Source organism: Myripristis murdjan, chromosome 20 (genome assembly GCF_902150065.1).
Source record: "Myripristis murdjan chromosome 20, fMyrMur1.1, whole genome shotgun sequence".
In the NCBI taxonomy this organism is placed as follows: domain Eukaryota; kingdom Metazoa; phylum Chordata; class Actinopteri; order Holocentriformes; family Holocentridae; genus Myripristis; species Myripristis murdjan.
In genome coordinates, this window is record NC_043999.1 from 13,924,621 (window position 1) to 13,947,107 (window position 22,487).

At 45.0% G+C, this 22,487-nt stretch overlaps 2 protein-coding genes across 2 annotated transcripts; one reads left to right on the top strand and one right to left on the bottom strand.

Annotated features, from left to right (window-relative positions):
• The first annotated feature begins 803 nt into the window (after positions 1–803).
• wasf3b (WASP family member 3b) lies at positions 804–14,501 on the top strand. Its single transcript, XM_030078888.1, has 9 exons — positions 804–911; positions 5,901–6,061; positions 7,905–8,039; positions 8,697–8,850; positions 10,388–10,505; positions 11,195–11,376; positions 11,573–11,839; positions 12,702–13,015; positions 13,724–14,501. The coding sequence occupies exons 2-9, from the start codon at positions 5,929–5,931 to the stop codon at positions 13,879–13,881; spliced, it is 1,461 nt and encodes a 486-aa protein (XP_029934748.1). The 5' UTR covers positions 804–911; positions 5,901–5,928; the 3' UTR covers positions 13,882–14,501.
• A 4,891-nt stretch (positions 14,502–19,392) lies between these two features.
• Positions 19,393–20,424, bottom strand: gpr12 (G protein-coupled receptor 12). The gene has a single exon (XM_030078893.1). The coding sequence runs from the start codon at positions 20,419–20,421 to the stop codon at positions 19,393–19,395; it is 1,029 nt and encodes a 342-aa protein (XP_029934753.1). The 5' UTR covers positions 20,422–20,424.
• Positions 20,425–22,487: the final 2,063 nt, after the last annotated feature.

Below are 22,487 nucleotides of genomic sequence, written 5' to 3' on the forward strand. Positions count from 1 at the left end.
TAAATCAATGATATGTCAACCAGCCACACTTCCCTGTATAACAAATGCAGAGGACTACTTTCCTCTTTTCCAGGAATAGAACTGCATTTTCAATAATGAAACAATCTTTCCATCCTCTTCCTCTCTGATGGACTGAACCCTGTCTATGGGACAAAGCCCAAAGCCTGCTTCTCTTGTGTTTTCTGATGTAGACATTTCAGTTTTGAGTTTTGAGTTTTTCTTTTCTTTTTTCTTTTTTCTTTTTCTTTCTTTCTTTCTTTCTTTCTTTCTTTTCTTTTTTTTTTTTTTTTTTGTCAACAAACACACCTGGGCATTAAGCACAGGTCTATGTATAGTAACAAGTCCTCGCACTGAACTCACTCCACTAGCCCAGCTATTTCAGTCTGTTATACAATGCATGCAACCCCAGTTTATTCCCAACATCACTGTCTGCCACGTGTCATTAACGCCTCAAAACTCCCTCCAGCTCTTGGCACTCAGCTGTTGGGCTTCATTTAAATTATACTGCGTGTTAACTAAATCCATAAGACCCCAAAAATGTGTTTCTTTTAAGCCCCAAACGCTGACAAGGGATGGGGATGCGCCGGTTGCGTAAACCCCAGTGTAAGCTCTTCATCTACACCCAGCGCTAGCCCCGCCCTTCCCATTCCCAACATCGCGGTGGAGACGGGAATTCTCCCTGCCATTCATCTCTTTTGAGCAATTCTATTGGTCTCTGAGAACGTCTATCACGTGTTAAATCCCCGTTTTGGAACGCTGATTGGCGGATATGACCAACGGGTTCCGCCCCTTCCAAGGATTTTTTTTTTCGGAGTAGCCAGACGGGCTTGGGGACACAGGATGGCAGAGCTAATAGAAGTATCTAACGGGACATGCGGACGGACTGAATTCGTCTAATATTTCAAGTGCTGGTGAGGGATTTTCAGCCTTTATTTTACAGCAGCAAATAGCACGCTTTCACAACTGAGAAATGCTAAATTTACGATGACCGTTGCTTTATTTGTCCAAAGTAAGAAGTCGACCACTGGACATTAGCTAGCTTACCAAGTGGTCAGCAGTTGGAGTGGACCCCGAGAGAGGAGAGTCAACCGACACCCCGTTGCCGAGATTTATTTTTAAAGCTTTAACGTTAAATATTGTTCTCTGTACCGGGTAACTTTTAAGACTGTGGCCAGATAACTGACATTGGTTGTAAAGTCGGTGTGTAAATTCATTTTGTTACGCTTCCAGACCCAGAAATGTGTGGTTATGTTTTAGGTTTTAACCGGCATAAAATTACGGGAGCGGAGACAGATAAACAGATGTGGGTCAGTCCATCAGTAACGGGAAGCGACGGTGCGGAACACTGATTGATCGCTCTCGCAATTAGTTGTGTCTTTTTTTTGCGTGAGTGTTGTGTTCGTGCGTGCCCACGCCTGTGTATGTTTCTCTCTCTCTCTCTCTCTCTCTCTCTCTCTCTCTCTCTCTCTCTCTCTGTCTTTCTGTCTCTCTCTCTCTCTGTCTGTGTGTGTGTGTGCTTATTGAAGAGAGAGAGAGAGAGAGAAAGGAAGTGGGTGTGTGTGACTTAGTGGATAAATTGGGAATTTAGAGCATAATAAAATAGGAAAGTGGTGGATTTTGTAACTTAAGCTCTTTAAAAATGCAAACCAACACTGCTGAAAGTAAATAAATGTAGTTTAGTGTGATTCTATTGCAGAGATATTACCTATACCAATATTTAGGCTTATGGCAACCTGATGTAAGGTTTGAATACATAAATGCACTGCAACCAGGTTATCTGAGCAGGTATTATGTTTTGATGGTTTCTTATAAGAAGGCCAAAGTTATATTTCTGCTGACCTGCTCTATAACAATTATAGTATGCTCTTCTGCAGATGCTTTTATCCAGAGTGCCCTCAATGCATACGTTTTTAGCACAGGTGACCCTGGATAAAGGAGTTGTTCCTGGTCAGACTGTCACAGCAGTAATTTTTACGTCATATTTAGGGCAGTGTGACCTGACGTAATCCACCTTGCATTATTCATAACAGCAGGACGAGCAAAGCAGCCAGCAACACAAGAAGCTGTACTCAGCTCATAAATTGATAATGTCTCCCCTTTCAGACCTTAATGGAGTTCTCACATCTGTAGTAAAAGCCTCCTCTATCAGTGCATGTGTGTGTTTGTGTATGTGTGTGTGTTGGTGGGCGTCTTCTTGACGGAGACAGAGGGAAGTGTATTTCCTCCTGGATGTAGCCAGAATGTCTCTCCTCTAGGCTTCAAAGGACATCTTTGTTGCTGATGGTACTGTTTACATGCTGGTAATGGGACATCTGAGAGGCTACCTGGTGTGAGTGTGTGTGTTTGCGAGCATGTGTGTGAGCTCACCCGCGAGGCAAGTATGCATGTGGGGTGTAATAATATGAGTGAGCAAACGTGGGTGTGACAGTGAGAGACAGAGAGAAAGGGAGGGTGAGAGAAAACAGGGCTTTTGAGAGTGAGAATATATGTTTGCCACCATATGCATGACGGAGCTAATGCGCTCTGTTCTGGTGCTGTGCGCGACACATTCAGTGAGATGGGTTTAGATTCAGCCTTTGCCTGGCAGAGTGACTGAAATGTTTAGGCTTTACTAGTCCCTCTGCTCCCTCCCTCTCTCTCCTGAAGTGAGTGGAGGAGGGAGGAGGAGAAGTGCTCTCTATGCTTTCATGGGAAGAGTACAGGGGGCCTTAAAGAAGGTCGAGGAGGATGGGTGGGGAGGGAGGGATGGGGGGGGGGTGCATGCATTGGAGCACTCGCGCTGTTGCCGTGTGAACGGAGCTCTATTGTCCCAGGAACCTTTCAGTGGCTTCCCCGAGGTCCCGGTTTCCCCCTCCCCCCACCCAATACACTCTCTCCCTCAGCCACACACACTTGTCTGCCACAGTGTCACACACAAACAACCTCACTCTCACTGTCTCTCTCTCTCTCTCTCTCTCTCTCTCTCTCTCTCTCTCTCTCTCTCTCTCTCTCTCTCTCTCTCACACACACACACACACACACACACACCCTATCTTATCCTACTTGGTGTCTCACACATGCACCCTCCTCCTCCTCTACTTTCCTCCTGTTTCTCACAAACAGACAAGGCCCTCCCCTCCTCCCTCTGCCCCTCATTATTTCGCCTCATTGATGTGATTGTCGTGCCAGCGAGGCAGACAGTAAGCAAAAACATTTGCATCACCTCTTATGCCACAAGAACAGTGTTTCCAAAAGCCTTACGTAGGCTGCTACATAGTAGAAGTGCTACTGCAATAAGGTTGGGCCTAATTGGCTGTATTCAGCATGCTTTGTGGCAGCAGATGATGATGTAATTCTCCCTTTGTTGTGCCTTATTGGCGTGGGGCTGTTGGGTTTTGCAGGGGGTAGCTAGCTGAAAAAAGTGGGGCCAGATGAGGACTCTGCTGGTGGGGATTGCCCTCGGTGAACAGAAGTGTCCATTTCTTTCTGTCACGGTCGGTAATTACCATAGTTCCCTGTTGAGACACCTATGAGACAGTACTAGCTGTGCTAACACTCTGATTTATTGGGTCTCAAAGAGAAAATTGTCTTTGTTCTTTATAGGATGACTGATAGCTTCATATTTACATGTATTTTGAGCCTGTCAGGTAGCATAAGAAGGCTATAAAACGACTTAATGTCCATCTGTAATTCAAATTCCTGATGGACAAATGTTGAATGCATCCATGGTTTGAAGAGTCAATGAAAAATGCATTATACCTGACAGCTATGGGTCTTTCCAGCTTGCTTTCCTTTGAGGTTTTAGATGTAGATACTATTGTGCAGGTCCACTGAGTAAAGTAAGGATTCATGCACTGGAAAGCGCTGGAATTGTAATTAAGAGTGCATCTTTTGATTTTGCAGGCCTGGCCAATTGTGTGCAAGTTGTTTGGAAAGGTTTGTGCATGTCTGTGTGTATGTCCTTCCAGTTGCCTTTTGAGCTGTATCCGTATTGTTCTGATCAAGTGTTTGGGCAGGAAGAAAAGATGTGACACAGGGAGAACCAGGAAACAGGAGCCGGGTGGAGGCCACAAAAACAGGAAACAGGAAGAAGCCCCGATAAGATGGCCGCTCCGATGCACCATGGGATTCTCTGTCATTCAGTCATCAACCATAGTACTCTGAGCTGCAGAGCATTCAGACTGTCCAGTCAGAACCAATCAGTGTTTTATAGAGACACGAGCTGCAATGTGTATGTGCATGTGTTCATGTGTGCATTCAGAGAGAGAGATTGTGTGTGTAGGTTGGATCCAGTGTTTGTGTATCCAACCAAACTGTAAAACCTATCAAGGCATATTTGTTCATTGCAGGAAGTGATGACTGTGTTGGCTTCTTCCACGGCTGCACTTTTACACATCATTGTCTCAGGATATCAGGATTTGTTTTTAGGCACAGCACTCCCATTCAGCTCCAGTAGAGACTCCTGCTTGTCTGAGTTTGGCCCATTATTTTTTCTGCTTCTTTTTTTGGTGCTGATCTAACCATATCCATGAATCTGTGTTTGTGTGTGAGTTCCAGCTGGACCAGTGACAGGCAGGCCTGGGATTAGCTGGCAAGCTGTATCTTCTTTTCCTAATGCCTTAATCTCTCTGCTGTTCGCCAGGGTCCCTCTTCTGGCTATGGTCATGTTTCTCTAGTCACTGGTCCAGCTAAGCTTCCTCTATGTCTGCACATATCTACAGATACAGATGTGTGATAAATTAAAGGAAAACTCTTGGTGATTGAGGGATACATGACAAGTTGAAAACAGGGTTCTGTGAGCTCTTTAATAGACTTTGGTGAATTCCTTTGTCATGGAACAGGTCCATTGGACCAGGTACGCAGAAATAAATTGTTAAAATTAATCTTCATAGTGTGTGTTTATATGCAAATGAGTGCATACATATGGTCCTGTGGTCAGTGGTTCGATAGTGATTTGATTTGAGTAAAAATAACATAAACTGCTGTCATTTCAGTCACTGTACACCTATAGGTAATCCAAAGCAGCTTTTTCTAACCCTGTCAGCTAATCACCATGTTTTTTTTTTAACTTCTTGTGGAATAATGGCCTCACATCCAATGTTCAAGACAGTTTTAGAATGTATGCTATGATCCATTAAAGCTGTTTTGCTGATGGTTATTGGGGATGACGATGGTGGAAGCTTTGATGGTTGAATTTTCTAAGTGAGTCGATTTAGGGTGACAGTTGCTGACCAAAATGGTTGCAGGGACTTGTGGCATATAGTTTACATTATTATAATCCTTATGAAATCATTTTGTTTTTTCATTCACTGTTAACAGCAGTATTGTCTAATTCTACAAGAGTCTACTCATGTGCATAGAAACCACCTCTCAATAGGTTGTGTGTTCATGTTGGTGTAAATTGCCCCATAAGGCATGACAGATAATTCAAACCAGTTCATTATACGGCACTCACAACCCTGTTGTCAACATGCCAAGGATCACATAAGAGTTTTCTTTTGTAATTTGTCACCTGTCTCGCTGTGTGTGTGTTGTCTGTCCCTTTCTGTGTGTGTGTGTGTGTGTGTGTGTGTGTGTGTGTCTAGCCTGAAGGGCAGCTGAAGGGCAGTCTGTCTAACCTTGTGCCTATTTGTACTTTATACATGAAGCTGTCCAAAAGTATGTGTTTTTTAAACATAGTACCAATACCCACAACAGAGTATTAATATTCCCTGTCATTCCCTTTAGTGTGTATGGCAGTTTGTGTGTCTGCAGCTGGTAGGGATTTAGTGCCTTGCTCAAGGACATATGGGTAAGGTGAATGCTCAGTGATTCAACAAATAACTAAACTACTATGTCACCGTGCCACTCACTGTTGTATTATACACACATTACCAACGTCTAAAACAGTTCCTGTGTGTGTCCCCTGGGTTTCCCTACAGTGTGTGTGAGTCGGTGCGCAGCCTCACCATGCCGCTGGTAAAGAGGAACATCGAGCCCCGTCACCTGTGCCGAGGGGAGCTCCCTGATGGTATCGGCAGTGAGTTGGAGTGTGTGATGAACAACACGCTTTCTGCCATCATCCGCCAGCTCAGCAGCCTGAGTAAGACTAACACACATACACACACATAAAACAGCTGCTCAAAGCCTCCTTGCTCCTTTTACTAATCACACACTTCTGAAGCAACATGAAAAACTGTATAAACATGTTCAGGAAAAGTCCGGAATAGATATTTTGTTTTTGCGGTGAGCACTTGCTGGGCCCTCTCTGTTCAGACAGCATCCTCATGCACTTCATTATGACGGCTTCCTGTGCTGTGTGTGGCCTCTTTGTAGCATGACAGGATCACATGCTCTCATCATTAATCCCGAAGCTGTGATTGATTTTTAGCGTTGCCATGGTTACGGAGCCTGGGGTCACTGGGCTAGCAGCAAGCTTACAGTGGCGTCACACCAGAACATGAAGGCTGGAAATGTAATCCTTTTTAGATAGTCCTCTGAGAACAAACTCATCTAGGCAGCTGTATGTGAGAGAGCGTGTGTGTGTGTGTGCGTGTGTGAATGGCTTTGCATTAAATGTTTTGTGTGTACAACTGTTAAAAATTGATTGTTATGCTGTAACTTTGTTAAGCAAAATGATTACAGCACAAGGCATCCATCTTCCAGTCTGTCGCCACTGTTCCACAACCCATCAACAGTGCACAGTGTTCAATGTTGTAATTTTCCCTGTTACCCTTCACTCACTTGTCTGCAACTGTACCATCTCTCTCTCTCTCTCTCTCTCTCTCTCTCTCTCTCTCTCTCTCTCTCACATTGTGCTGAGTTCCTGCCGTGGGAGTGGGTCTTTCAAAAGCAGCTGTGTGGTTTAAATATAAATGCTCACAGAGGCCTGGAGGGGCACATATACAAACTACAGACACTGTGCATGTTTTTGAGAGCATGTACATGCACATGTGTGTGTGTGTGTGTGTGTGTGTGTGTGTGTGTGTGTGTGTGTGTGTGTGTGTGTGTGTGTGTGTGGACCGTCAGATCCCTGAAGAGGTCAGACTTGATGGAGCTTAGCATGCCAGACCGGTGCTTCCTCCTTCCTCTAAATATTTTTCCTGCAGCCTTCCTGTCAGCAGGAGGGACAGAAATAACCCTTGATGTGTGTGTATGTGTGTGCGCGTGGGTGCGTGTGTGTGGGTTTGCTGGACCAACTTTTCACACTCCCAGTGCTCTATTCATAAACATTGTTATTAGAGCACTGTATTGATGCGACTCCAAATGGGTTTTTGAACCTTTATTTATCCAGGAAAGGATTTTTCTGAACCAGATTCCTCTATCAGCACACATTCTTTATAGCTCCACTGGAGTAATGGGGTTGTGTACCTTGCTCAAAGGCACACAAGGTATTTGTTTAGGGAAAGGAGATCCTTCCTCATTCACTTTCCTTGCCTAGATTTTTCCAGACAGTCTGGGGCTTTTAACAAGAGGGGAGCCCCCCTCTTGCCATGAGACTTTAAGGTTACTGCTGTCCCCTATAAATGTATTAACAGTGTTATATTACTGGTATCACAATGTAGCATATTTCAGTTCAGGTTTGTTTTCTGTCATAGGTTACATAGAGTAATATACAGTATATACAGGACATCATACACATAAGGTCATATTGTGTGATACAGGCTAAATTTCACTTAATAATGAGGACTGTGATCAGTTTCAGTTTCTAAGTAGAGTTGTATAATGCACCATTTCCTGCAGAGACTCAAAGACTGATTTCACGTTGTGTCACATTACCATTTTATTGATTGCACTTCAGCCTCTCTGGTGCTTTACTTGGCTCCAGATAATGGTTACAGTGTCCTTCTCATGACCTGTTACTTTTTCTCCAATTCCCTCTGTTTCTCTGCCGCCTTCCTTGGCTGTCTTTCTTCCTCTGCTGCTATCTACCTCTTCCTCTCCAGGTAAACATGCAGAGGACATATTTGGTGAGCTGTTTAATGAGGCCAACACATTCTACCTGCGTGCCAACTCTCTCCAGGACCGCATTGACCGATTGGCCGTCAAGGTCACCCAGCTGGACTCCACTGTGGAGGAAGGTGGGTCAGAGGTCAGAGGTCAGATGAAAAAGGCAGAGCAAGTCATCACTCATCATCTCACTGTCACAACAAAGGCAGGACGCAGTGCTCAGCTGCCCAGTGCTGTGCAGTGTTGTGTTTATCACTCTCCTGTTTTGTGCGCTCTTGAAGCAAATTGCTCATTCATGGACAAATAAAGTTTTTCAGCCTTGAACTTTGGAATAGATGAGACCGTCCAGCTGTTTTCACATTGCAAAACAATGTAGCACTCTGCACTGTGCATGGTTAAAATAGAGGGCTAAGGTTACAAAGTATTAAAGGCCTGAAAACATCCTCATGTTGCCGTTGCCATGACAAAACCCTTTGACTCCAGTCTTAGTGTTTAACTATAGTTGAAGGATTCAATGTTCCTCTGTGGGTTGAAAACATTTTGCAATCCTTGGGTTTCTGAAAATGTTTCAGAGCCCACTGGATAAACTCAAGAATGTGTTGTGGTCAAGTTGGAAATAAGTCTGTTTTTCCTAGTTCCTGAACATTTTGTCGATACAAGGTTTTATGGGTTCATTTCTTTCCAACACTGTATTGACACCCTTTGAATCTTTCTTTCTCTCTTTGTCTTTCTTTCATTCCGTCACTGTATAGACTGATCAATCAGTTGCTCTCTTCCTGTCTCCACAGTTTCTCTGCAGGACATCAACATGAGGAAAGCCTTCAAGAGCTCTACCACTCAGGACCAGCAGGTGGTGTCCAAGAGCAGTGTGCCCAACCCTGTCAGAGAGATGTACAATCTGAGCGACAAGCCTCCGCCACTCAACATCCTCTCACCTTACAGGTTGGACTCATCGATACACACACACACACACACACACACACACACACAAACTCATGCAAACACAAATACCTCCATTTGTAATTTTAGTATCATTGTGGGTGAATGGTATGTATATAACACAGTGCCACAATGTGAGAGTTGGCTCTGTACATTGGTCCTGAGTTTCCTCTTCCTCAAGTGCAGTCTTTGAACATGTATTGAATTTCTTTTACAATGAAAACAAACACATGACACGCTCATGTTATGGCACCTGACACTACAGAAGGTTTTCTGTGGAGCCGCAGTGGGACAGTATGGAGCCCCAGAGGCCATGGATCCTTTTTTATTTTATTTTGTGCAAATGAAATCCTAAATCTCGCCCACAAAATTAAGGTCACAAAATCCTAATTTGTGTGCTCAGTTTACTTTTTGTGCTCTCAATTTGACATTTCAAGCTCTCAAATTCATAAAGTTGTGCCCATGTTTTAACAAATTTGTACTCTTATCAAAAGAAAACATGGCCACAATTTAATGGATAAGCTGACAGCAGCCATCTGTGTAGTTGGAGTTCTTTGATTGAGGTGTCTTTTGATATTGAGTTGCATTATGGAGATAAGTTAAGTAAGAAGGGGATCCTAAGTGCATGAAGTCACTGAATTCAGTGTAAACCAGCTGCAAGGCCAGTCTATTTAGTTGTGGGCACATTTTCTTTGGATGAGAGCACAAATTAAACAAACGTGGGCACATTTCTATGCGAGGTAAATTGTAAATGTAACGCGGAATTATATCATGTAAATACTGGAAAATAAATTAGCAATTTGCATTTGACTCAAGTCTTCGTCTTTCACTACATTACACTTATTTGATATGGCCCCATCTAGTTTAGTTTAGATGACTTTGTGTGTAAGGATTTCAATCAGATATTGGCTATTATCCTGAGCATCTTGCAGATATTCAAAAAGAAATTATGGAGCTTTCATTTATGCAGGCATGGAACTCAAACAGAGTAAAGGAGATCGTTTTTTAATGTAAAATTTAAGCAGCTGGCTGTAGCATTTGACATTTGATGGATGCTTTTATCCAATGTGTCTTCTGCTATCATGACTGAATACCATGATGCATATATATTTAGCAATGTTGGGACCCAGTGGGAATCTAACCATGAACCCTGACTGTAATGCCATGCTCAACTCACAGAGCAACACACCACATAGTGCATTTCTCTGTCTCTTTCCCTCCAGTATTTCTGTCTATCTCCATGTCTCTCCCCTTTTTCATCCCGTCATTTCCATTTATGGTAGTAGGACAGCAGGATGCCTACTGACTATTTCATAATTTTACCCATGTTCTTCCATCAGGCCTCCTCCACTGTTGCAATATTCATAGCTGCACATATTTTATCCCCAGCTTTATCTTTCCACACAGATGCACTATGTCAAAAAAGCTCTGTCCTTTCACTCTGCCTAAAAAGGGACAAAGCATTGCCTGTGTTGTTTATGGTTTCCAGTAGAAAGTTGTATGTGGGCCTGCGTAACTTATTTTGTGTCTGTTTCTGCAGGGATGACCACAAGGAAGGGCTCAAGTTCTATACCGACCCTTCCTACTTCTTTGACCTGTGGAAGGAAAAGATGCTGCAGGACACAGAGGACAAGAGGAAAGAGAAGAGGAAGCAGAAGGTACAAATCAATCTCTGAAGAGCTCATAGAATATGCTGTAGTTTTATATACCATTACAGTATGATGTGATCAAATTTGGAGATTTTACTTGCCTGCCAGCTTGTGATGGATGGTATTCTTTTTTTGGCCGAGTGAAAAATTATCTTCACAAGCCTAGACTTTTATTGAGGTGTAACAGAGTTAGTGGCCAAATAGTGCTATCAAGCACTTAGTGTCAAACATCCTTCAGCACCATACATACCACACAAAACACAAATGCCTACTCCACAGTGTAATTGCCTTCATTCCCAGATTGTCCTTAGAAGAACACATATTATGCAGCACCACAGACAGCTGTAAAGAAATAATCTGCAACAAATGTCATGTCATTTTATGACACACAATTGCCGATTGATAACACATCTGCCCAGTTCATGAAAATTTGCTCTTTTCAACAACTATAAGTTTCCCAGGAGATCCTGTGCTGCACAGGAAGTGATTGGTTATGTTTAAGGCAACATAATTTTTTTGTTTGCTTGTTTTCGGAATAAATATAAAGGTAGAAGGACCAGACCAAGGCAGGAAAATTTAAATATAGGCAATCAGAAATATTTTTTCATCACACCATTTGCCTACACTGAGTGTAAAAAATGGTGTGCAGTTTGAGCCAAACCAAGTAGAATAGCCTAAATGTCCTCCGTCTCTCTCAGGAGCAGAAGCGTTGTGTCGATGGGACGTTACAGAGGGAGGTGAAGAAGGTCCGCAAGGCGAGGAACCGTCGGCAGGAGTGGAATATGATGGCTCTGGATAAAGAGCTGAGGCCAGACCATCGTCACACCATACATCGAGATCGCGGGGCTTCATCTGAGGGCTCCATGTCACCAGAAAACAGGTTGGCAAACAGTGCCAACACACACACACACTAGTGAACATTTATGTCACTATATTTCCCTCTGCCTTGTTATGTGGCATATTATGGGTAAGGAGATAAGCATAGTTTGATTCTGATAACAAATTTACAAGTGGAGCACCTATAAATAAATGTTCAGTGTTACTTCTGTATTTTAATTTTCTGCTTTGACTCTCAGGGGTCACAGTGCTGATCAACACCACTACCCCAATGCCATGAACCACGCTGGCCACGCCCACACCTATTCCGGCCCTCCACCCAGCGTCCTGGCTGCCCAGATGGCCGCAGGGCACGTCACTCTTGGAAACGAACACGACTACAGGGGCAGGGCCATGGCCTATCAGGGCGGGACACTGGGACGTGCCCACCACCAGGTCCCGCCCCCTCCTCCGCCAACTGAGACCATGAATGGCGGCTCCATGTCCCTCCCACCTGTGGACTACAGGTAAACACATTCACAGACACACACACACACACACGGCCAGACACTCAGGAATGGTACATACACACATCTAAGCACATGCACACTTTTGCACTTCCTCCTAATACAATCCAAATTGTGTCATCCTTTTACCCATACATTTCTACTTAATATTAGTTAGTGTAAATTTTGAATATTGCTGTTTTTGCTGTATCTTGTCATAATTTTCTGCCCCATTTGTTTCAGTGTTCCCACCGGGTTAATTTAAGTTTCATTTTATTTAAACTTATTCACATTTACATTTTAGTCAGCAGGGTGACACATATCCAGAGCAACTTGAGGGCAGTAGTAGAATAAATGTACACTCCTTGATCACCGAAACAACAATCAAACAGTAGTAAGGATCAAAAGAAGAAGAGTAAATTTAGGCACAACGCCTAAATCCCAGGATAACTTAAAAAGATTACCTAACTAATCCATGTGACAGATGTTTAGCTAATTTACGAAATTCTATTAATGTAAAGAGACCATCACTAGATAGTCTTTAAATCATCAGGTCTGCTTCACAAATTAAAGAGGCTTTTTCATGTTTGAAGTGAATGTCATCTTAATGTTGGGTTATGTACTGTAAATGATCTGCCTGCTTTACTATACTGTGGTTTGAATAGTGAGTGACTCGACAAAAGCTCAGGCTTGAATAGTTCTTGTGAACTATGGGCAGGTGCTGCCACCTGGTGGACAGTATATATTTCTTTGTCAAATCTTGTCCACTGTCGATGTGACAATGACATTTATTTGTTAATTAATATATTGTTCATTACTATCCATATATTAATTTAACTTTGCACTTGATGATTAAAACTGTCTCTCATTTCGTCTCCTGCAGTATGGATGGATACGCCAACACTGGTCCTCCTCCTCCTCCCCCCGCCCCTCTAATCCCTTCAGCCCAGACTGCCTTTGCCACACCTCCTGGAGGCCCACTTCCTCCTCCTGGTCCAATAACCAGCGCTGGAGGTTATGCCCCACCTCCACCACCTGTAGCTGGACCCCTGGCAGCCCCACCTCCTCCTGGCCCTCCACCTCCGCTCCTTCCAGCTGGTGCCTCCCACTCCACCGTCCCCAAGATGGCCTCTGCACCTGCTGAGGCCCCGCCAGTCAGCGACGCCCGCAGTGATCTGCTGGCGGCCATACGCATGGGTAAGAGCTGTGAGCATGTGGATGTGTGATCGTATGTGCTGTAACTTTGCAAGACAATCATCCTTCTTGGTACTTTCAAACTGAAGTTAACCAGCAAAATATTATTAATGTTCTCTAAATGGGTAACAACCTCCATACCAACGGAGACATGCTGGAAAACAAGGTTCAGGCAGTGTTACTTCTGCCATATTTATATTTTTGAGCTTGTGAGTCTAAGCCAGTTTATCAGAATCAGAATCAGAGATACTTCATTGATCCTGAGGGGAAATTTGGTAAATCGGGAAAAAAACCCTAAACCCAAACCTTTCATGTCAAATTGAATCTGCGGAGTCTGGCAAGGCTCTTTTGATCTTTTGATCTTATTATATTGTTAAATCAGTGTCACGTGCCACATCACCAATTTGAAACTGTCATCATCATAGTTGACGGTGTTGCAGGTTGAGAGGCAATGTGCATTTATTTGATTGGCATTCAGGGGGTGTTGTGACTTCAAAGCTATTATTCAGACATATGATATATGATTTAGCACACAAGTGTGAAACAATACCTATGATCCAAATGGTGTTAAGCATTTTCTTTTCATACAAATATCTCACCAAGGAAATAAAAATAACATGATGCTACCCCTCGTTTTATTTGGAGTCCCTTGGTGGCTAGGTCACTTTAGGAACCATTCTGTCAATTAAAAATGAGTCCTTGTACCTGCAGGCATCCAGCTGAAGAAGGTGCAGGAGCAGCAGGAGCAGCAGGCCAAGAGGGAGCCGGTTGGCAACGACGTAGCCACCATCCTGTCCCGACGCATTGCTGTGGAGTACTCTGACTCTGAGGACGACTCCGAGTTGGAGGAAAACGATTGGTCCGATTAACACTCGCTCAGGATACGCACAAACACACCTTACAAACAAAACAATCACTTAAGACACACTCGCACACAATCAGTCAGTCAATGACACTTTCACCTGAACGAATGCCCACTGTTTCACAATCACAGGTTGTCACACATTGCTGAAAACACACACACACACACACACACACACACACACACACACACACACAAGCCTACACACAATCACATGCTGTAGGTTGAAATGATATAAGCTGAATGGTCCAAAACTGGAATTTTTGGGGTGTATTCAAGATGCACAAACATTGTAGAGGCTAGTAATATACCTTGTTAGGTTCTTACACTGTGATGCTGACCACTCTCTGAAACCCTAACACTGAGTTTGACACTTACTCTTCAGGCATTGTGAATACACCCCGATGGATTTTGCTCTCTACCTGTTGTAACACTATAGACACCCTGTGAAGGTGCTTATCTCATGTATAGTCAAGGCTTAAGAGTGTTAGCAAGAAATAGAAATATCCCTCTTGAGCTTACCGATGTACTTGTCTTTTTTTTAATGTTTTTACTGAAACACTTGTTTATCTATAGACAAGTTTTTAACGTGTAGATTACAAGTAACTGGAAGTAAACAAAAAAAAATGGACACGCTCATCAGACATATGATTGGTTTAAGCCTCTGTGGGAGTGAGTGGGGCATTTGAAATGAGGTGAGTATGGATGAAAGGTGGCGGTGAGATGAAAAGAGTCTTATTGATCATAGATATGGTAATTGATTGAGCCATCTGTGTCTGTGGTGTTTAGGGGAGATTGTATTGAGCGGGATGGGGGAGGAGGAGGGGGGTGTATATGCTAGTATGAGCTCTGTAACCTTTGACCCAGAGAAAAATAAAATGACGAATGAAGGATCATGCTTAGGCTGCTGTGTGTCTCTTTACTGTTCCACTGTCGTCATAGAGACGACACATACCTGGCTCTAAGATTTCAGTTTCCATGGTAACCGTACAGCTAAGAAGGGAGTTGCCAGGGAAACAGAGGAGCGCAAAAGGGGGGCACTGAGCCAGGGTGAGGATGAACAAATTAATCAAGGCAGGAGTTGTTTTATGCACAGCACATTCTTTTAATACAAAATTAACAAGATCTCTCAATTGAGTGAACTAACCAAAGCAATAAAAAGTACAACTAACACCTTGGAAAAATATACACCACGTTCACACACTGTTTTACAATATCTCAGTTAGTTAGTGCATGTTGATTATCGTTTATACGTTTCATTTTGCAGATACTTAATTTGTTGTGCCATTTTCGTCCAAAAAATAAAGTGCATTTCACATTGAAAACTACGCTTACGTCTACACAAGATGCTGTTACTGTAGCGTCCCCATCTCCTAACCCCCCCCTCCCCAACACACTCACATTCTCAGGCCCTTGAGTGTTTGATATTTAGCTCTGCATTGGTAACCATCAGAATGACACCCCCCGCCCCCCCTCCCACAGTTGGCTACACAATTCATCAAAAGCACACATACCCCTGTTGCACTGTACACAATAGCCATACTTTTGTGTACTGTTACATAGCAGAATCATTCAACACAGTAACAGGTGAGTCCATACAGAGAAGTATTATATCAACACTGCAGCCTTTGACTCTCCTGGATACAAAGCCCTTGTTTACACCTGCTGAACCATGAAAAAATCTCACCTCAGATGTTTACAGATGCCATGTTACAATGCTGTAGGCTGCAAGTGAGGAAAACATTCACCAATCAGAACAGGCCGTGTACCACCAATCTCTCAAAAGTCGCCTGTCACTGTAGCCCAGGGGTAGGCAACCATGTGCCACAGTGACCAGAATGTCTGCAGGTTTTCATTCCAACCAAAAATGACACCAAGTGTCATTTTTGGTTGGAATGAAAACCTGCAGACTCTCAGCTCACTGTGGCACATGGTTGTCTACCCCTGGGGTAGCCAAAATCAGCACAGTCACCCAACAAACTAGCCTTTGCAAACTGGTGCATACGGAAGTGAGGAAAGTGAAACTCGACGGAACAAGCTTGACTATGACAGACTCGGTGGAGAAATGTCATTCAAAAATGGTGCACCCCATCTTTTCCCCTAGTTTGACTGGCTTTGGTAGCACCATGCACGGTGGTATAAAGTCCCTCCTCGTAAGCATGCCATATTTACAGAATCTATTTAGTCAAGAGAAGAGGATATCAATTAAACAATTTTTTGGATTATTACTACATTCAGAAAAGGCTTTTACAGCGCCATATAATACAACATCAGAATCTGAAAGAATTCAGGCCAGACTAAAGTGGAAAAAAATAGAACTTTTCAATGAATATAACAAAATAGACTTTTCTCCAAAGGTAAAGGAATAAGAGTTTGTAATGGTTTGTGATGTGTCAGTCTGACCTGTGGGTGCTCATCAAATAACTACAGGGTTCAGTCTGACACTGTGCACAGGTTAAAATACACAGGCTACGTTCCAGTGCTTAGAAATGCCGTTCTTCTGCTTTCCTTACACGTCCCTGTTTTCTAGCATGTTCCCCATATGGTCTGAAACCAGAAAGATGGAAATTGCGCATTTGGTGGAAGGTCATCAAATGCTGTGATCAATTGATTTCTCTCAGATCACTGGGTGCTTTTCAGGGAAGGGAGGTGGCAAGGAAGGAAAGAAGACGCATTATCTTTGTATGTGGAAGTGGCCAATTTAGCTCATAGAATCATTCAGAGGTCACTTAACGGACGCCTGCCTTGACCAGACTAGATTGATTTAAAGTAGAGTAGAATATCAGTGATATAGAGGAGACAGAGGAAACACAACAGGACTAGGATCCCAGTTCATTCAAACAGTCCCATTCACTTTGGCTTGAAGTGCTGGAATTCTCTGTGGAGAGTCCGTGTCCTAGTCCTACCTCTCTTCAAAGCTCTACATGCCATAGGACAAAACACAGAAACGAGGCCACTTCTCTCAGAATTGACAGGAAGACTGGCAGCATAATCCTCTAAGGTCAGGGGTATACAGGAAGTTATTCCTCAGACCTGCTTCCCCTCCGCAAAGGAGACAAATATGGTCTGCTGAGCTGCTGGATCACAGACACACACGGACACACACATGCACACACCCAGAGGCCATGCAACTCATACCGTATGCACAAAACACAGTCCCTATTCACATACTCACACAGACACTTTAGGTTAACAACACTCAGAACAGTTCATATGCTCACAAAGGCAGAGGCAACAGAAAACTAGTGACAAGTTTTCACAATTTCATTCACAAAATGATCAAAGCCTGATTCTGGGTGGTCAAACCCTTTGCAGAGAAATGAGGCAGTGGCGTCACTGTGACAAATGAGCAATTTGTGGCAGTCACATCTCTCTTGCTCTCGCTCTCTCTCTAGCCCAAAAGTGATGAACCTATCTCCTATGTGAAGATTACTGAAGCAACATAGTACATCTCTGAGCCTGTTCACCATATCACACTGATACGCATCCTTAACTCGAGTGATCATTGTGGTACCCTCCTATGCAGGATGATGCAGGATGTTCGAACATGGATGTTATTGCTGTCTGAGTATTGCTTCACATCTATAAAATAACTACCACTGATAGGCTAGTTATTGCTGACATGGTCCATATGAATGAGGAAATCCTGTATATGTTTGCTGGGTTTACAGATCACCTCAAAATGTCGGGCTTGAGTGAATCCTTCAGACCAGAAAATGATGGATACTGCATACAGCGACGGACTCAGAGCAGCTGGTAGGTGCCGTGTTGTCAAATTATGTTTTAGTCAGATGGAAAAAAGTAAGTGGATTGAGAGTGAACTGGAAGAACAAACCTATCTGTCATCATCCTCAGGACGGCGGAGGAGAACACTCTGCCCTGTGCGGTAAAATATTACAAATTCCATATTTCTGAAAATGGGGGATATTCTTGTGACTGGTTCAGCTGATGATTGTAGCTCTTTCAATGCGATATGTGTGAGGTACAGTGTACATCTAAATAAATCTCAGTATTAGGATCATGTTTACATCATGATACCGTGACACATCATGCCTGCGGTAGCCTATGTGACCTACTACACTGCACTGCATGTGAACTCAGGAGGAAAAGGGGATCTGTGTGTTGCATGCATGCAAATTACATTGAAATCTAGCATGCAGATCACATGGTATTATAAGCATGTTTAGGAACTTAGGGGCCACTGGTGGAGGATTTACATTCAGATCATTTCATATTTTGCAGAAACTGACAAAAATTTCTCAAAAGGGCCTTACTGTGTGTCTGTGATACCTAATAATGAATTTGAGACATTTATAATTTTTATCTCCTATGGTATCACCGTAAATTATACTATAAAACACTATAACACTAACACTATAAAGGGGATTAATACCTTTACTGTGATTTGTCTGGTATCCATCAAAGTATTTGACTGTAGTTCTCTTCCGTAAGGGTTTTCACTGATGAACATTCAAATTATATCACAACTGTTTTATCCTCAAGCAATTTCGTTTCAAGAAGAGAAGGAGCTGAGACATACATTAGTTACATAATCAGATAGGCCTATGTTCAATTGATAGCTCCGACTATAATAATAAAAAGCCATTGGAGGGGGGCAATTGTGGGGGTCTCCAGAGACTTGTCTTGAGAGGCAACAATAGAATTCCAAATGCAAACTCAACTAAATCACATTCGTGCACGTGCCAGGGTGACAAGATTTTTTTTCCATACAGTGAAACGAAGAAAGAGAAAGAGAGGGGAGGGGGCGGCTTGATTTCTTTCTTGGCGTCTGTGGAGGACGCAGGGCGCGGATCACAGCGCGCCGGGCTATTTTTAGCTCTCCGTGGTTGTTTAGCTTTCGACGCACGTTCAGAGTGCAGCAGCAGAGACGGGATGCTGCTCCAGCCTCAGACGGGCTTCATTGTGAAAATGCCTGCATCTTTAGCCGGCCTCTCCTCTCCTCTCCTCCTGCTCTTTCCATGCGACATTACAAAACTGTTAATCTGTCGTGCGCATTTACGCACGCGCGCAAAGGGGCGCAATCTAATAATAACAATAATCTCTCCCAATCTGAAGAATCAAAGCACATGTCAACCAAAGCTCCAGTGCTGTTAACTGTATTCACACTCTATATACAGCTGCTGCCTGAACACGTGATGCGCTCTCCGCAGAACGGGGAAGGGCGTGGCACGGATTGAACGGGAGGGGGCGGGATGGAGCCCGGGTGGCGGCAGCCTCTACTGGGGAAGACGGTGAGATACCTTGCCCTATGTTGAGCATAAAGAAAAACAGACTGCCGTACATCCACATGAGCTATGGCTAACTATAACCAAAGAGCCTCTCTCAGCATCATCTTCAGCTGGAACTGAATCTGTAGCCCTCCGCCCAGAGCCATGTGACCGGCTCTGACACATCCCCTGATCCTCCCTGCCGCTGCTCTTTCTAGACTGGACAGATCCAGGGAGGAGCAGAGCAGCCAGCCCAGGGCACCTCTCTCTTCCCACCTAGGTCTGCTGGGTCACACGTCACTAGGGGTCCGTGCCCGCTGTGCCACGCTGGCCGGCACACAACCACAGCACACCAGCCACAGCGCCTTCTGGATCTCCTGGTTCCTGAAGGCATATATAACCGGGTTGATGACGGAGTTGTAGGTGGCAGGCACCAGCGTGGCGTAGGTGTACAGCGGGGGGTAGGTGTAGTCGGCGATGAGGGAGTAGACAGTGAACGGCATCCAGCAGGCGGCGAAGGTACCCAGGATGATGGCCAGCGTGGACACACCCTTCCTAGTAGTGACATAGTGGGGCGTGGCAGCTAGGAAGTGGTGCTGCAGGGCGATCTGGTGGGCGTGGCGCATCACGATCTTACAGATTTGTACGTAGAGCTGCAGCATGAGGCCGAAGAGCAGCAGGAAGGAGACGGACAGCACTGCTATGTTGTTCTTGGTGAGCGGGCGCACCACGCTACACGTAGCCTCCTCGGCCAGGCAGTTGACCCCCGTGACGGGCAGCAGGCCCAGACACAGGGAGAGGCCCCAGAGCAGCACCAGCATGGTGTAGGTGAAGGCCGCGGTGCGCTCCGAGTTGTAGGTTAGGGCGTAGTAGAGCGACAGGTAGCGGTCGATGGTGATGGCCAGCAGACTGAAGACTGAGGCGGAGAAGGAGGCCACCACCAGGCCCACGGTCAGCAGCTGGGCCGAGTCGGAGCGCAGCAGGTAGGCACAGGTGAAGTGGAGCACCAGGCCCAGACCGGCCAGCAGGTCAGCCAGCGCCAGGCTGCCGATCAGCAGGAACATGGGCGCCCGGAGGGCCGGGTTCTGCCAGATCACCAGCACCACCAGGGCGTTCTCACAGGCGATCAGAGTCCCAGACGAGCACAACACAATGTCCCAGGGGTTGACCAGGAGAGGCAGCTGGCTGGGGGGGAGTGTCTCCTCCGGTTGAAACGTCCCCAGGCCGGTGCTGTTGTCCAGCGGCCCGCCGCCACCGCTGGCCCAGGCTGTGGGGTCAGGGCTCAGCCAGCTGGGGGTGACCGGCGTCTCCTCGCTCATTGTGCCCCCCGTCTGAAAGCGTGCGCGCGTGCACACGGACACACACACACACACACACGCACGCACGCACGCACGCACGCACGCACGCACGCACACACACACACACACACACACACACACACACAGTAGTAGTGATATCTTCACAGAATTGCTGTTGGTTTGCAATATGCAAGTGTGCTGCTGTACAATGTTGATTCATTTATACACACAAAATTATATTCTCATATTCATTTACACACCCAATCAAAGTTAAACTCCCTGAGGTCACTGAAGTCCAATAAAGCAGTGTTCAGATTACGCATAATCTCTAGTTTTGTCATTGTATGGTTTAGACAACTTAAGCTGTACCTGACTGTAGGCCAGCTCTCTCTCTCTCTCTCTCTCTCTCTCTCTCTCTCTCTCTCTCTCTCTCTCTCTCTCTCTCTGTGTGTGTGTTCAAATGAAGAAAAATGACGCTCCCGCTGTGCAACAATACAAATGTAAATTTTCGCTGTTAACCAAACAAGTGAGGCTAATGTAGGCCTACTAGTGGCAGATTATCAGTTTAGGAATTCCGCGGACCTTATGTTTTATGGAAATGAAACCCATTGCTTGTTTATTATAGCGGAGGCCTATAGGTTAGGCTACAGTAAATGGGTAAATGTGAATAAATGACTACATTAACATGTACACGGATCATTGGGCAACGGAGGACGATAATAGAGAGCTAAAACAGGCTTTGCATCAAACCTCAGGCCAGATGCCTGAGAATGGTTATCAATAACCCACCAGCGGTGCCGGCAATATTTCATGGTGCTGTCAGTGTCTAAGTGCTGCTCTCCATTCATGGCAGAAAATACCGCACCCGTCACTGAACAGCCTCTTTTTTGCACCAAACCCCACACATCTATACTGGCCATATGGTCCTGCTATATGGTTTGCACCTTGCATCACAGAAACACAGTGGTTGTTCCACGTCAGCAAAAGGCTGCAAAAACAATAGGGTAAAAATTGTACGTGCATGTGCAGGATTTGTATTAATCCCGTTGCGCTTTCTTCCAGCCTACCTTGACTCTGTGAGGTGAGACTCCCGTCTAGATGGAATGGCAGCTTTGTATTTCCATGTTATTGATAACGATGGCGGCAGGTGCAGCGCCAGGGGCCAGATGCAGCCCGGGGATGCTGATCCTCTTCGAAGCGGTGGTAATGGAGAAGAGCGCGGAGCGGCTTTGCCGTTAACGGCGCATCGCCGTGGACTGCGGCTGTGCGAGGAGCAGCGAGCAGAGCAGCGGCGGGAGGGGAGGGAGGGGGCAGGAGTCCCACACGGACCAGACTCCGAGAGGCTGCTCGCTCCTATTGAACTGCTCAATGCTTGCTCTCTGCCGTCTCAAGGACACAGACAGGTGCGTGCGTGCGTGCGTGCGTGCGTGTGTGTGTGTGTGAACCCTGTGGCCGCGCAGGTTATGTTGCAGCCTACATTTAGAGATGGCAAAGTTGCGTCAGTTGTTTAGTCTAAAATACTCCATTATTTATTAAAAGAACGATGGTTTCTGCAACACCCCCTCCTCATGTATGCATATAAAGCTCATTTTGATCCGAGTTGCCTTTAGAATCCATGATACAACACATATTTCTCTGCAGTCTGGTTTATCAGTTTCACTGGGTGCTTGTGGGTGCCTGAGTTCAGTTTCAGATGCCAATAAGAAGCAAGAGGCAGACTTTCTCTCCTCCGAGCCTCCTGTGCCGCCCTGCTATTCTGGTCCTGTCTGTGCTATTAACAGTAACCGTGATCTGTGTCAACCTCCCCCTCCCTCCGTCTCTTGTCTCTCCCCCGTCCTCCATCTTCTCTCTCTCACCTCTCCATCCATGTGCTCAACAACACCTCAGAGAGACTAAATCTTTAATGAGACATTTCTGGATAAGTTATCATAGCCATGCATACTTCTGCCCACAGTAAACTGACCAAGCGTGACCTTAGTGGTGTGGGCGGCTGCACAGAGTACCTGATGCCTTTAGGTCTGAATGGATTAAAAATAGCTCTTGTTGCAGTAGGGAGGCAGGCGCACCAGGTGACACCGCTAGGGGGC